Source organism: Dipodomys merriami, unplaced genomic scaffold, assembly GCF_024711535.1.
Source record: "Dipodomys merriami isolate MVZ:Mamm:240054 unplaced genomic scaffold, mDipMer1.0.p SCAF_20, whole genome shotgun sequence".
In the NCBI taxonomy this organism is placed as follows: domain Eukaryota; kingdom Metazoa; phylum Chordata; class Mammalia; order Rodentia; family Heteromyidae; genus Dipodomys; species Dipodomys merriami.
The window spans coordinates 22371707-22385490 of NW_027203382.1; the positions used below are offsets into that span (position 1 = coordinate 22371707).

The following is a 13784-nucleotide window of genomic DNA, read 5'->3' on the forward strand; positions in this document are numbered from 1 at the left end:
TGAAGAGGCTTTCTACCACTATGTTTTTGTCTCCCTTAATGACTGTTAAATGGCTCTAGGTCTTCTACTCTATTGTTCTATTGGTCTTCAAGACTGATTTTATGTTCATATCAAGCTATTTTCATTACTAAGACTCTGTAATAGATTGAAGTTTGGCATTGTTATTCCTTTGACATTATTTAATGTCTGGTTACTTGCTACTTTCTTTAGTTCTCTCCCAATAATCTTTGACCTGTTCATTTTCTCAGAAATATCTCTCCTCCATTCTGATACTAAAAATACAAACATAGTCATAATTTTAAAGTAGCTTCTATGGAAATGGAAAACAAGTTTACCTTTCCAATTGAGTGACCCATTAGTTATAAAATCCTTTCCATATCTTAAATTCTTTTCCATGTTCTCCCTATAGGTCTCTGTGAATGCCCCTTTGAATTCTGGCTTCCCAAGTTTCTTGAACAGAGGCCATTGCCAAAAGGAGTCAGAACTAAACTGTGTCTGAGAAGAGATGGTTGCAGCACATATTTTTCCCATACTTCCCTCAAGATCAGTCAGCATCAAACACATGGGCCCAACCTTATTTCCACTTTCCTCAACTGAGTACCTTTGCTAGCTGGGAATTATAGGCTATTTGTAAGCAAGTTATCTCTTGAAACTGTGGAAACTATAAAATCAGGCACATTTAATTTGATGCTTAAGCATGTATTCATTTTTTTGAAGTCCTGGGGCTTGAACTCAGGGCCTGGGCACTGTCTCTGAGCTTCTTTTTCTCAAGGTTAGCACTCTGCCACTTGAGCCACAGCACCACTTCCAGCTTTTTTTTTTTTTTTTTTGCATTTTTTTCATTGTGAAAATACTGTACAGAGGGGTTACAATTACATGGGCAAGATAATGAGTATATTTCTTATCAAGCATTGTAGCCTCCTCCTTTGTTTCCCCTTCCCATCCCTTCCCATCCTTCCCCCACCCCCCCTACCCAATCTTCCTCCTCCATCCCCCCCCACCAAAGTTGTAAAGTTGGTTTTTGACATAACAACTTGTACATCTCATTGTTGCAATGGGTCCACCTGTATCCCTATTTAAACAATTTGTTTTTTCCCTTCCCAGATAAGTTGATGTTAGGGAAATGAACCCTAAGATATGTATTCAAATGTTTTTTTTTCTTTCATGCGATTGTTTCTAACACATTTATAAGATTATTTCTTTGTTGCTTTGTATGTCCCTCCCCCACGGTATAATCCCTGCTTTCACTGTATTTGATGTTGGTATAATTTGAGGAGGGGAAGGGAAAAAGCTTTTTTGGTTTATGTGGTGCTGAGGAATTGAACCTAGGATGGGTTCATAATGTTAGGCAAGCATTCTACCATCTTTAAGCCACATTCCCAGTCCTCATTTGTTTTTGAGTGAAAAAAAAATGTAGAACATAAAAAGATTATGTTACATCTGTGTTCTGAATAGCACAGACTATTCAAAATTTGAGACCCTATAAAATATTTGAATATGTTTTCATCATTTGAAAATGGTATCTGTTAGTAACAGACTATCCATCTCTCTGTTTTTAAGATATGGCATAATCCATGCTGGTGGGATAGGGAGGTATCTCAGTGACTGGATCCTGCATGGAGAACCTTCTTTTGACCTGATAGAATTGGATCCCAACCGCTATGGCAAATGGACAACAACTCAGTACACCGAGGCCAAAGCCAGAGAATCATATGGATTCAACAACATTGGTGAAGTACTAATCTGCTGAAGAGCTTGAAGAATGGAATGGCAGTACCTCTGACTTGAAATGTTCTTTATTCTAGGGTTGGGGTGGTCAAAAACTCTACAAAGCATTGTGCTGCTAAGATTCAACAAATAATATACTATATATATTTAATATATAGGATACATCACTGATTTTAAAATTTAAATATATGTATTACCTTACTCCTTGATGACCACTATAAGTGACACTTTGCTTGCTTTATACATAAATCGTGAGATATGAATGTGTGTGTGTTAGTGTGTGTGTGTGTGTGTGTGTGTGTGTGTGTGTGTGTGCTGGTACATGGGGCTTAAACTCAGGGCCTGAGTGCTATTCCATAGCTTTTTCACTCAGAGATAGTCTTCTACCACTTGAGCCACACTTCCACTTATGGTTTTTGGTGGTTAGCTGAAGATAAGAGTTTCATGAACTTCCTTGGACTGACTTTGAATTACAGTCCTCAGATCTTAGACTTCTGAATAACTAGGAGTCTAAGTGTGAGCCACCCCTACCCAGCCTGCTTCTCAATTTTAAGCTCTGCATTTTCCATTGTTTAAATCTCTTCTAAGTACAACCTATTTAAAGTACTGCTTTTCCTTTCTTAGTTGGTTATCCAAAGGAAGAACGGTTTGCTGGGAGGCCAACTGAGAGAGTCAGCGGGCTCTACAAAACCCTGTCAGCTAAATGTTCTATGGGGTTCCATGCAGGTTGGGAGCAGCCACATTGGTTTTATAAGCCAGGCCATGACACCCAGTATAGGTAAGAGAATGACAACCTGCCTGTGCTTTCTGACTAAGACAGTAACTACAGAGTTGGAGTAGAAAACAGCAAAGAGTTACCAATGCCCACTCTTACCCCACCCTGCACCCCAATCTAAGGAGCACAGAGTGCATTTTTTTCCAGTTATTCTCTGACAGTGGAAGCATTACTTTAGCCAATATGACATTGGCCTATATCTAGGACTCCTTTGCTTTGAAAGTCCTGTAACCATCCCTGGGAAACTTCTTCCACTTGGTATTCACCAGAAGCTTAGAGGAACCTTCTTCACTCCCATCGATATACTCACATGGCTTCAGTTGGCTTTTTTTTTTCTTCTGTCAGTTGTGGGGCTTGAACTCTGGGGCCTGGGTGCTGTCCCTGAGCTCTTCAGCTCAAGGCTAGCACTCTACCACTTGAGCCACAGTGCACTTCTGGTTTTCTGAGTGGTTTATTGGAGATAAAAGTGTCACAAACTTTTCTGCCCGGGCGGGCTTTGAACCGTGATTCCCAGATCTCAGCCTCCTGAGTAGCTAGGATTACAGGCATGAGCCACCAGCATCCGGCTTCAGTTGGCTTCTTAAGATTTGCCATGGTGTAGAATACTTGATGGAATCCTGGAGTATATACCCACAAATTGAAGGACCTGGTGTGTTAGGTTCTTTATCATGGAATAATTCAGTGCACCTACTTTATAGTGTATGTATACTGAATCAGGCAAATTATACGCACAATTGATCAATTAAGGGACAAGATCATTTTTTGAGCAGTTCAGCTTAAGCTAAAACATAGAGTATGCCACATACTAATTAGTTATTATTTTTATTATTAATTAATATTAACTAGTTCTGAATTTCTGCAAAGTGCCACATGTTATTGTTGTACTTAGGATGAATGGTGATTATCTATTTTCTCATGAGAATCCATAATGAAGGGAAATCAAATAGCAAATCTAGAAGGGAAGTTACCTTATTTTCAGGCTTTGTTTATTTTTCATGTTTTGTTATCTATTTTAAGACCAGATCTAAGTGGCACAAAGTATTATGGAGTTTCTACTGTTGATGAATAAATTCCGACTCTGCAGACAACTGATCCAAATCATTTGGTGGTCAAATATGGGTTTGGCTTTTCCTTAATGACTTAGATAAAAGCCAGCTCTCTTCTTCACTTTGTGCTGTTTATATCTGCATTATGTTCCCTCTATCATTTTAATAATTAAACTACTGAAAACTCATTTTCCAGACTTGGCATCGTGCTCTGAAGTTAAAATGTCATGTTAGAAATCCACTTGGTTAAGTGGAAAGGGACTTTAATAATGAGTCAGGAGACCTTTGTCCCAAACTCAGCTCTCATATTAAGTACTGAAAAGTCTTAGAGGTCATGTTGACCAAATCCTTACTTGTACCTTTGCTGGTAGGGCCAGAAACCTGCAGACCAAGCAGCCCCCAGGTATCAAGTACTGGATGTTAGCAAGTGAAAATGATTTGTATTTGTGTTAATGTTTGAGAAGCACTGAACTAGATAGCTCTTTCCTTCCCAGCTTCAAAAAGCTCCCCATATAACTCTACTATATATCCAGGATTGAAAACCCCTGGACGGGTTGTTCCTTACATTTTCTTTCAGATCTGAGCATTCTCAAGTTCTGTTTTAGTTTCTAGTTAATTAATATTTAATTCACTCCGAAATGGGATAAATGAGTAACTCTAAAAGGTCAAGTTCCAACATATGTAGATGATTTACAAAATGTGTCTTTTTTTTCTTCCTAAAAGGATTTTTTTATTGAGTGAAGTTCTTTAAAATATCCTTATTCTGTCAATTTTGGACAATGGATGACTATTGTTTTGTAACTCTAAATATTGTGTTTCAGGCCAAGTTTTCGTCGCACAAACTGGTTTGAGCCTGTGGGTTCAGAGTATAAACAAGTTATGCAGAAAGTAGGAGTGATTGACCTGTCACCATTTGGCAAGTTTAACATCAGAGGCCCAGACTCCGTTAGATTGTTGGATCACCTCTTTGCAAATGTCATTCCAAAGGTAAATAGACAAGGTCTGGGATTTTGACCCATTGGCTTTTCCATTCCTGCCACACTTCCTCCCCCCCAAAACCCCAAATCCAATATATTCTTTTGCCTGATATCTGTGTGAATAGTAGACCTCTTCAACCGATCAAGAATACGTAAGCTAATTTTTAAAATTTAAGTTTTTGTTAAGTAAATGAATCATCTAAGGACTTAATGACTTAGCTGACTATGCCCATGGGAGCCTGAAATTGACCACAGTTAAATAAAGTGTAACTTTTATGTCAAGCAGTTTTAAATGATTGTTCAAGTTGAGAACTTTTTATTGATCTTGGTTTCAAAACCACATTGCTTTTTAAACAAACCATGTTCAAAGGAATTTTAAATATACACTTCAATATGTCAAAGAACATATATATAATTTGCCTCGACATTCAGTTTCTTTGAAATGATAAACTTCTTCCTTTTATGGGGCAATATTCCTATAAAGCATCCCACCATGTTGATTTTTTTCTTTGATATGATAATGAATTTGCAGGCTCTACCCTTGGTATATCTTTTATTGAACTGTACTGTTTTGTTTAGTTACGGTAAGTATGTTTTGGAATAACTTGGTATGTCGTATGTCATGCTCTGAGAAGCATTGTGGTCTTTCTACACTAATGAATTATAAATAAAATGTTGTATTTATGAATGACAAAAAATTTAGTTTTGGGTTTAGATAGTTCATGCAATTGATAAGAGGCTTCTCATTCTAACATCAATTCTCACATTTTTATTTACATGTGTTAAAAGAATGCATCATAAGGTTTTTAATTTATCCTAAAGTAATTTTTAGTTCTTTCATGTAGGTGGGTTTTACAAATATTAGTCACATGTTAACACCCAAAGGACGAGTATATGCTGAGTTGACAGTTTCTCACCAGTCTCCAGGAGAGTTTTTACTAATAACTGGTTCTGGATCAGAACTTCATGATCTTAGGTAAGTGTATACCTCATTCAAAAAAATTATGTATTTTATATTGATTCAATCTTATTCTGAGTATTTCTTTCTTTTTTTTTTTTGGTCCGGTCGTGGGGCCTGAACTCTGGGCCTAGGCGCTGTCCCTCAGCTCTTCAGCTCAAGGCTAGCGCTCTACCACTTGAGCCACAGCACCACTTCCGGCTTTTTTCTTTTTGCTTATGTGGTGCTGAGGAATTGAACCCAGGGCCTCAGGCATGCAAGGCAAGCGCTCTACCACTGAGCCAACTTCCCAGCCCCTATTCTGAGTATTTCTTTTGCCAGTATTTGAAGAACTATCTATCTATCTATCTATCTATCTATCTATCTATCTATCTATCTATCTATCTATATCTTCTATCTGTCTATCATTTTTTGTATGTCGGCATATGGCTTGAACTCAGGGCCTGGGCGCTGCCTCTTAGCTCTTTTGCTCAAGGGTAGTACTCTACCACTTGAGCTACAGTGCCACTTCCAGTTTTCTGGTGGTTAATTGGAGATAAGAGTCTCATGGACTCCCAGCCAGCTTCAAATTGGGACCCTCAGATCTCAGTCTCCTAAGTAACTGGGATTATAGGTGTGAGCAACCAGCACCTGACTGTATGTATGTATATATATATATATATATATATATATATATATATATATATATATATATATATATGTGTGTGTGTGTGTGTGTGTGTATACATATACATATATATATATATATATATATATATATATATATATATATATATGGTATTACTAGGACTGTCTCAGAGTTTCATGCTCAATAGGCAAGTACTCTGATGTGGATTCATGCTTCCAGTCTTTTACTGTAATATATTTTTTAAATTTAAGGTCTTGCTTTCCTGCCTAGGGTGCACCTGGATCATGGTCCATTTATTTTAAGCTGCCTGGTTATAGCTGCAATGACCAGGGCACCCTTCCCCACCTAGCTTCTTTCCTTTGAGATGGAGTCTTTCAGACTTGTCTGCCCAGGTTCACCTGGAATTGTGATCCTCCCAATCTCAATCTTCCTTGTAGTTTAGGATGACAGTCATGTACTCCTGGGGCCAACTATATGTCTCATGAACTTTTCTTCTTAGATTGGCCTCAAACCATGATCCTCCCATTCTTAGTTTCCCAAGTAGTTAGTATTATAGGCATGAACCACCAGCACCTGGCTGAAGAACAACTTCAATTCTTCCATCTGGTCATTTTGAATAAATTTTGTGTCTTTTGTAGCAAATTATTTGAAGTGAAGACCCACTTCTTCCAAAAGGCTATTTATTCATCAATTGGATTTAATGGTTCTAATAATATTAACTTCTATTTATTAAGCATTATCAATGTGTTTGAACTGCCTTTAACATTACATCAACTAATTCTCCTAATATTTTGTAAAGTATGTATTATTCTCATTTTCAGATGAGGAAACTAAGGTTTGGGTTAAAGTAGCTGGCTCAGGGATGTCACATTTAACATATTTGGCTTCCTTGTATTATTTTCTTCCTGTGTGGTACTTGGTGATGGCCAACTCACAGCTAAATCATTGGCCTACCAAGTAGAGTCTTTGCATGAATGTTTTATCTTCACTATGTGGTCTTCAGTGTTCCAAAAATACTCATGATATTGTTATTTATTCAATGTCTTACTCTGACAGGGTATCACCATAGGAATAAAATGATTCAAATTATGTGCTATAAGATAAGATATATTGGGTTCTGAGTAACTGAGCTTTACCTGAATTCAGACAACCAGTGTATGTTATATTTGCATAGTTCTAGGTACTGCTCAATAAATTATTAACTAGCCCTATAGCTGGGTTCCCATAATTCATCATGACTTAGAAATTGAAACTCAAGTGTTTATCTGTTCCTTGTGATTGTCAAAGCAATTATGCATCTAGTGGCAGACTCATTATTAACCTTTAGCAACAACTAGTATGTCTTTTCAGTACAGGTATTAGAGAAAATTTGGGTTTAAATTAATTTTTGAACACTGAATCAATAAATGCAATAGAGCTGTCACTATTTAAAAGTAGTATTTGGCAAGCTCATTTAAATCAAAGGTTCATTCTGTACTGTGGAAAATTGTCTCCATATTTGTAAATGGTGATTTAGGAACACACTTAACATCTCAGAAACTTAGTTTTCCCAGCTTAAAAATATCAGATGATTGGGTACCATGACCCTGTGGGGGCTTTCTGATCATTCTAGACCCAGTGCATGTGTCAGTGTATAGAAATAATGTTAGCACAATGCATTATTCAAATAATATTTATACAATATTTATGACTCAAATGCAGATGGATTGAAGAAGTAGCAATCAAAGGCGGCTATGATGTCGAGATTAAAAACATAACAGATGAGCTTGGCGTCCTTGGCGTTGCAGGACCGCATGCAAGGAAGGTCCTTCAGAAACTGACCTCTGAAGATCTTAGTGATGATGTTTTCAAGTTCCTTCAAACCAAGTCTTTAAAAGTTTCCAATATTCCTGTCACCGCTATTAGGATATCTTATACTGGTAAGACTTGGAAAGCAACCTAGAGTAAGCTTCTGGAATTTAAAAAGGAGATGCCACCAGAAATGGGTGTTTACATGTGTGCAAATACACACACACACACACACACACACACACACACACATATACACACACAGTGAAGGAAGATTCCTTCTGCCCAACAGCAAGTGTCTCTACTCACTTCTGGTCTATGGAGTGATTCCACAGATTTATAATCGTGGCTTCTTTCTGAAAGGCTAGAGGAAAGAGTAGGAAAAGGATGGCCATTGGAATAGTTGAAGTATTCAGGGCAACAAACTCCACTTAGGACTATCTCCCAGAGATAGTCTCACTTAGAGACCATAGCGTATGTACTAACTTCTCTACTAGAGCATTGCCACTTCTAGAGGGTGTGCTCAAGTAGGAATCTTTCCCCTAGCGGCCAGCCTTGCACAGGGAAGGTATTTGATATAGAATGCTCTTCAGTTCCCCAGTGGTGTTTTGGTACATTTCTGGCTTCCTCTAGACCTGCTGATCCCTTCACTGAGAGAGTGCTTTGTCCAGGTGTTCACTCAAGGACATGTTGCTTCTATTTGTGTCCTGGAAGAGCACATCTCATCAGCGCTTCAAGGAGATTATGCAGCGTTACAAGTCATAGTTCTTTCCAGGGCTTCCACTCTTAACTTAAAACCATTCTTCCCCCAGTCTTGGCAAAAACAAAATGACCAGAATAAACAAAGCAAAACAAACAAAAAAGAATGAAAAATGAGTAGGACCATTTGGATTAGGTTTTCTTTTCTTTTTTCTTTTTGCCCACTTCTCTAATGATGAATGAAACGAGCAAGTGGGGAAGGAATGGGAGTCAAAGAAGATGATGGCTACCCCATAATGAAGATAATTTGAATAATTCTAAGTAAATTGTGTTGGTTTTTTGGATTCTTTTGTCAGTACTAGGATTTGAATTCAGGGCCTCACACTTGCTAGGCTATTGTGATGCCACTCACCATGTCTTCAGCAGTTCTTTATGCTAGTTATTCTTGAGATAGGGTTTTACTTCCTGCCCAAGTATAACTTGGGCCGCAGTCCTCCTGTTTTTCACTTTCCATCATTGCTATGATGATAGGCATGTACTACCATGACCAGCTAATGGCTGAGAAGAGGGGTTCTCAAACTTTTCTTTCCAGGCTGGTCTTAAAGTGCAATCCTTCCAATCTCAGCCTCCCAAGTAACTAGGTCTATAGGTATGAACCGCCAATATCTGGCATGAGTGGATTGTATATTTTATGACTATGATTCTTGGGTTAGGTGTCTAAGCCTGGAACCTCCTATCCTGATAAAATATGCCATGGTAATGACTCACCTAGTATCAATGTCCTGAAAGTTGTCAAGTGTCATGTTGAAGCTGGAGCCAAGAATGGAGGGTAAATCCTGCCCTATGGTCTTTTTTCTATCCTAAGAAGAGGTGTTGTATTTCCCACCCTCTGTGTGGGAGTCAGGATTGCATGACAATAGAATGTGATGCTGCCAGCTCCTTTGTAGTGCCATCTTACAGCAACTTTTCTGATAAGGTGTTCTTTTAAAAAACCAACCATGTCTATAGTTCATGAATGGACTTTCTCCTGGCTCTATATGATTTGGTTCATGCACATTAGACCTAATGAAAACTGTTCTTACTCTGGTGTGATCCTGTGGGTTTATTTCAGGTGAGCTGGGTTGGGAGCTGTACCACAGGCGAGAAGATTCTGAGGCACTTTATGATGTTATCATGAATGCTGGCCAAGAAGAAGGAATCGACAATTTTGGAACATATGCCTTGAATGTCTTAAGACTAGAGAAAGCTTTCAGAGCCTGGGGATCAGAGGTTTGAAATGCTAGCATCTTCATGAAAAGCTTATGTTCATTGTATCTAATTTTACTTGAATGCTGGTTTTCACTACATATTAGCATTCCTTCTGGATGTAAGAGAAATGACATACTACCAGACAATTTTACCTAATGAAGGGAAGGAGTTTTTCCTCTAGGTTATCCTCTTGAACATTTAGTAGAATTCTGACATAATGTTTCTGTTTGCTTTTGTTTCTTTGCCAGTATAGGTGTTTGAACTCAGGGCTGTCTGCTTGCTAGGCAGGTGCTGTGCTATTTGATTCATGCCTCCAACCTTTTAAAGCTCTGTTTATTTATTTTTTATTTTTTGTCGGTCATGGGGCTTGAACTCTGGGCCCGGGTACTGTCCCTCAGCTCTTCAGCTCAAGGCTAGTACTCTACCACTTGTGCTACAGCTCCACTTCTGTTTTTTTGGTGGTTAATTGGAGATAAGAGTTTCACAGACTTTCTTGCCTCGGCTGGCTTTGAACCACAATCCTCAGATCTCAGCCTCCTGAGTAGCTAGGATTACAGGCGTGAGCCACCAGCGCCCAGCAACCTCTGGTTATTGTTGAGTCTTACTTTTTGCCTCACCTGACCTGCTGTACACTTCTTGCTATAGCTGAAACAACAGGTGCCCCTAATCATGCTGAGGCTTTTCTGCTGAGATGGTGGTCTTGTATATTTTTATTAACCAAACTGGTTGGAACCTCCATCCTTTTTATTTCCACTAGGAGATCAAGGGGCGTGTGGTCTGGCTCAATGTTTATTCAGCCTTACTTTGTCTGGCTTGGGCAGAGAACCTAGACATCTGTCTCTGACTGTGAGGATCAGGCCTACCTCGTGGGATTTGAACATGACCTTTCAAAAGTCTCTCCTATCTTCACAGTTTCTTCTCATATTTTTGATGAATTGGTACTCCTTTCTCCCCATCCCCAGGAGCAGAGATAATTAAGAATTTCTATTTGTAGATTGTGTACATTTCTGTTTGTAGAGTATATACATTTGTATATGCATGACTCCAGGAAGTTAGTGTCATTATTCCTATTAAACAAGCAATCATACTAGATTGAACCACAGGGTCCAGATTACACAATAAGCAGCCAATATATCTCCGATTCTATACTTCTACTTTATATCCGATGTGACAGTATTGGATCATTACCTGTTTTTAGATTCTCTAGTTGTTTCTGTGGAAGACATTGAGGTATTAGTCCTAAGAAGCGAGATAAGGAACAGTGATAAAAGATGAATTTCAGAGTTTGTCCTCTGCTGTGTACTAGCTGTGTTTCCCAATCTCCCAGAAGCCCTGTTTTTCTGTGAAATGAAATATCTATCCCACAGAATTAACACAGATATTAGAAATAGCCCACAAGAAGCAGGCACAATATAAACATATAGTAATTTGGAAGCCAAGAAAGGAGCCATTGGTAATTTTAGACTATAGCAGAAGCAAGTGGACTTGTAAGTAGAGAAGCATCTTAGTGAAACTGAAAAGAAGCCTGCATGAAAAGTATTTTCTGTGGGGGTCTCAGCTTATAACAGGGCCTTAGGCAAGCAGCAACCAGCTACCTGTACAAAAACAGGACAGCTCTTTCCCAAGACCCTAACAAATGAAGCAGCAGAAGAACCTTTTGGGAGCAAGACGTTTCTCTGGCCTTTATCGTCTGCTGTTTTCCTTTGGGAGCTCAGCGCCATCTTGGGTCCTGTGGTGTCTCAATAGTGCCAGAGCGCCCTCTGGTGTTATAACCATCAATTTTCTCTGCTTTGTTTTAACTTTTTTTCTTGAACATATTTTGACACTTTGAGCAGATAAAAAATATTTTTAAAGTAGCTCAAATTGATCAAGAACTATGAGAGAAAAATATGTCCTATAAGATGATCTTATGTTCATTTGGTTTATGTATGTTCTTTATTGTCTTTAGTGTTTAAGTACCTTTAGATCAATTTCCTTACAGTAAAGGAAACAGCAAAATAGAGAAAAAATTTGCTTCAGGTCTATCAGCAAATATTGGCTTTAACATTGAATTAATATCTATTATAATGATTCACCCTATTTGAGAAGACTGAGATTTAGCCCTACTATTTCCCTTTTTCTTTGCTCCTCTATGGAAGCCATTTTCCTAACATCTGCTTTTTTCTTTATCTTGATTCCCAGATAATTGCAGTCTCAGCATTTTACTGAATGCTCTTTCCAACTCAAATTATGTAAAATTAAGTGAAAACTAAGTGAAAGCATCATGTGCTATCCTTCAGATATTTGTTAAAGCTAAAGAGCTATGGAAACATACTGTGACTTTTAGTTTCTGTGTTTGCTTGAAACAAAAGGTAGTGTTAGCCAAAAGGCTACATTTGAACATAGATTATAAAACTTTTAGAGACCAGTCCTCCATAATTTTTCTTTCTCAGAATCTGTATTCAAAAATCAGTATTCTCCTTCCTTAAAAAGTATTATATAAAGTGACTGGCACTATCTAAGATCTAATATGTGTGTTTCCCTTTCAGATGAATTGTGACACAAATCCCTTTGAAGCTGGACTGGACTATTTTGTCAAGTTAAATAAGGTATGTCTGCATTACCAAATGTGCTTGAAGTAAATACTAAAATTATGACATTGTTTTCTGGCAGAGCCATACTTTAAAACTTAAGCAAATATGATATAGAGGAAATGAACATAAATAAATTGAGCATAAATGCTCAATTGTTTTGTATCAACACTTGTCAAAATTTGATCAGTTCAAACTGTTAGACCATACTTGTTGATTTAAGAGAGAAAATTCCACCATCTTTAAAAGCTATGTTTATAATCAAACTTAAAAAATAGTAAAACTAGTCTGGGCCCTGGTGGCTCATGCCTATAATCCTAGCTACTCAGGAGGCTGAGATCTGAGTATCATGGTTCAAAGCCAGCCAGGGCAGGAAAGTCTGTGATACTCTTATCTCCAATAAACCACCAGAAAACCAGAAGTGGTGCTATAGCTCAAGTGGTAGAGTGCTAGCCTTGAGCTGAAGAGCTAAGGGACAGCGCCCAGGCCCAGAGTTCAAGCCCCATGACGGACAAAAAAAAAAAAAAAGTAAAACTAAGATGGTGTCAATCAGATTTCAGTAGAGTTTCTTGTAGAAATTGTGCCATGTTGTTTATGTTACAGTACTTCTGGTGGCCTAGGAAGTTGCACATTAGCTAAGCAAACATTCTGCATCATTGATTCTCCTGCTGTCTACAGCATGAAGCCGCCTTGGTCTTACTAAGCATCTTTGTATGTAACTGAAGTTGCTGAATCCAAGCAAATGACATTTCAAATGTGCCCAGCAATAAATTGGTATTTACTGAGAAGCCAGTACAGGCCCAGAGAAACATAATTGATATTAATACTCCAAAAGCAGCCCTTACATCAGTGGTCCACAAAGTCTGGTCCTCAGCCTAAGAGCGTCAGCGTTACCTGGGAATGTGTAAAAATGCAAAGGCTAAGATCCAACCCAGGTTTACTAAAAGCTGGACTCAGGCCAACAGATCTGTGCTTTGGGAAGTCCTTGTAGGAGATTCTGATACACCAAGGATTTGAGAAACACTGTCCCACATAATTATGTGAAAGTATGTCATTAAAAAGTATGTCAGGGGCTGGGATGGCAGTTCAGTGGTAGAGTGCTTGCCTTGCATGCTTGAGGCCCTGGGTTTGATTCCTCAGCACCACATAAGCAGTAAAAACCAGAAGTGGTGCTGTGGCTCAATTGGTTGAGCACTAGCCTTGAGCTGAAGAGCTGAGGATAGTGCCCAGGCCCAGAGTTCAGGCCTCATGACCAAAAAAAAAAAAAAAAAAAAAAAAAAAGTCAATCCACTGTGGCCTACTTCATCTATACAAGTCCTACAAACACAAATGAGGTTTCCCCATGGAACAGTGCGCAAGTCAGTACA

The 13784-nt window shown here is 38.4% G+C and overlaps 1 protein-coding gene across 1 annotated transcript in view; it reads left to right on the top strand.

Moving 5' to 3' along the window:
• The window catches only part of Dmgdh (dimethylglycine dehydrogenase), a 63490-nt gene that overhangs the window by 27346 nt on the left and 22360 nt on the right, over positions 1 to 13784 (top strand). Inside the window, exons 8-14 of the mRNA XM_070031208.1 lie at positions 1561 to 1730; positions 2353 to 2506; positions 4371 to 4536; positions 5372 to 5502; positions 7814 to 8031; positions 9711 to 9868; positions 12376 to 12435. Coding sequence (XP_069887309.1) covers positions 1561 to 1730; positions 2353 to 2506; positions 4371 to 4536; positions 5372 to 5502; positions 7814 to 8031; positions 9711 to 9868; positions 12376 to 12435 — 1057 coding nt within the window. The remainder of the gene's footprint in view (positions 1 to 1560; positions 1731 to 2352; positions 2507 to 4370; positions 4537 to 5371; positions 5503 to 7813; positions 8032 to 9710; positions 9869 to 12375; positions 12436 to 13784) is intronic.